This window comes from Halyomorpha halys, unplaced genomic scaffold (assembly GCF_000696795.3).
Source record: "Halyomorpha halys isolate HHAL.00 unplaced genomic scaffold, Hhal_1.1 Scaffold489.1, whole genome shotgun sequence".
In the NCBI taxonomy this organism is placed as follows: Eukaryota; Metazoa; Arthropoda; class Insecta; order Hemiptera; family Pentatomidae; genus Halyomorpha; species Halyomorpha halys.
Window position 1 is genome coordinate 211,925 of NW_027110713.1, and position 745 is coordinate 212,669.

General features: G+C 24.8%; 1 protein-coding gene across 1 annotated transcript in view; it reads right to left on the reverse strand.

Annotated features, from left to right (window-relative positions):
- Schip1 (Schwannomin interacting protein 1) overlaps nt 1-745 on the reverse strand; it is a 229,212-nt gene that overhangs the window by 134,251 nt on the left and 94,216 nt on the right. Inside the window, exon 3 of the mRNA XM_014424992.2 lies at nt 250-309. Coding sequence (XP_014280478.1) covers nt 250-309 — 60 coding nt within the window. The remainder of the gene's footprint in view (nt 1-249; nt 310-745) is intronic.

The window sequence follows — 745 nt, forward strand, 5'->3', positions numbered from 1 at the left end:
CACACACACACACACACACACACACACACACACACACATATATATATAATTAATTAGCTAAAAAGAGCATAATTAGTTTAATTCTCCTACTTAGTAATCAACTGATAGCCTATCTACTTTACAGCCGTTTGTTCATTTGAAATAAATGTACGAATCTAACAGTTTTTAAAATTTTTTTAAATTTAATTCATAATATGGATACATTTATATGAATACTAAACTGTATTTGAGAAAAAAAAATCAACTTACGTATCCTCTAAATTCGATAGCCTTTCAGGATTGTTTCTGTTGCCGTTCGTAAGTGACACCCTGCAACAAAATTATTTTTTATTTACTAATAAATCATTATAAATGTATTATTTAAAATACTTACTTAAATGTATAATAAAAGAATCTATATGTTTTATAAACCAATTCTCCACCTTTGGAAAATGTATGGGTTTTGTCGAAAATATCGTTTAGTTAAATACAGATAAAGTCATTTCAAATAAATTTTATTTTCAGAGTAAATTTAAAATTATAGCGTTCATTTGTAAAACGTTAAAGTGCAAGACTGCTTGTTATGGAGATTATAGAATTCAAAAGAAAAAAAATTGAAAGAAAAATTTATTCCGATAAATAAGTTTGGAATGTGGGTTTTTTTTTTTTTAGTGGCTCCAAATTTCATTGGTCATCAACGCCATTTGTATTTTATTTAATTTTTCTAATATTCGTTTAATTTTATTTATTTTTTTAATTTGACTAT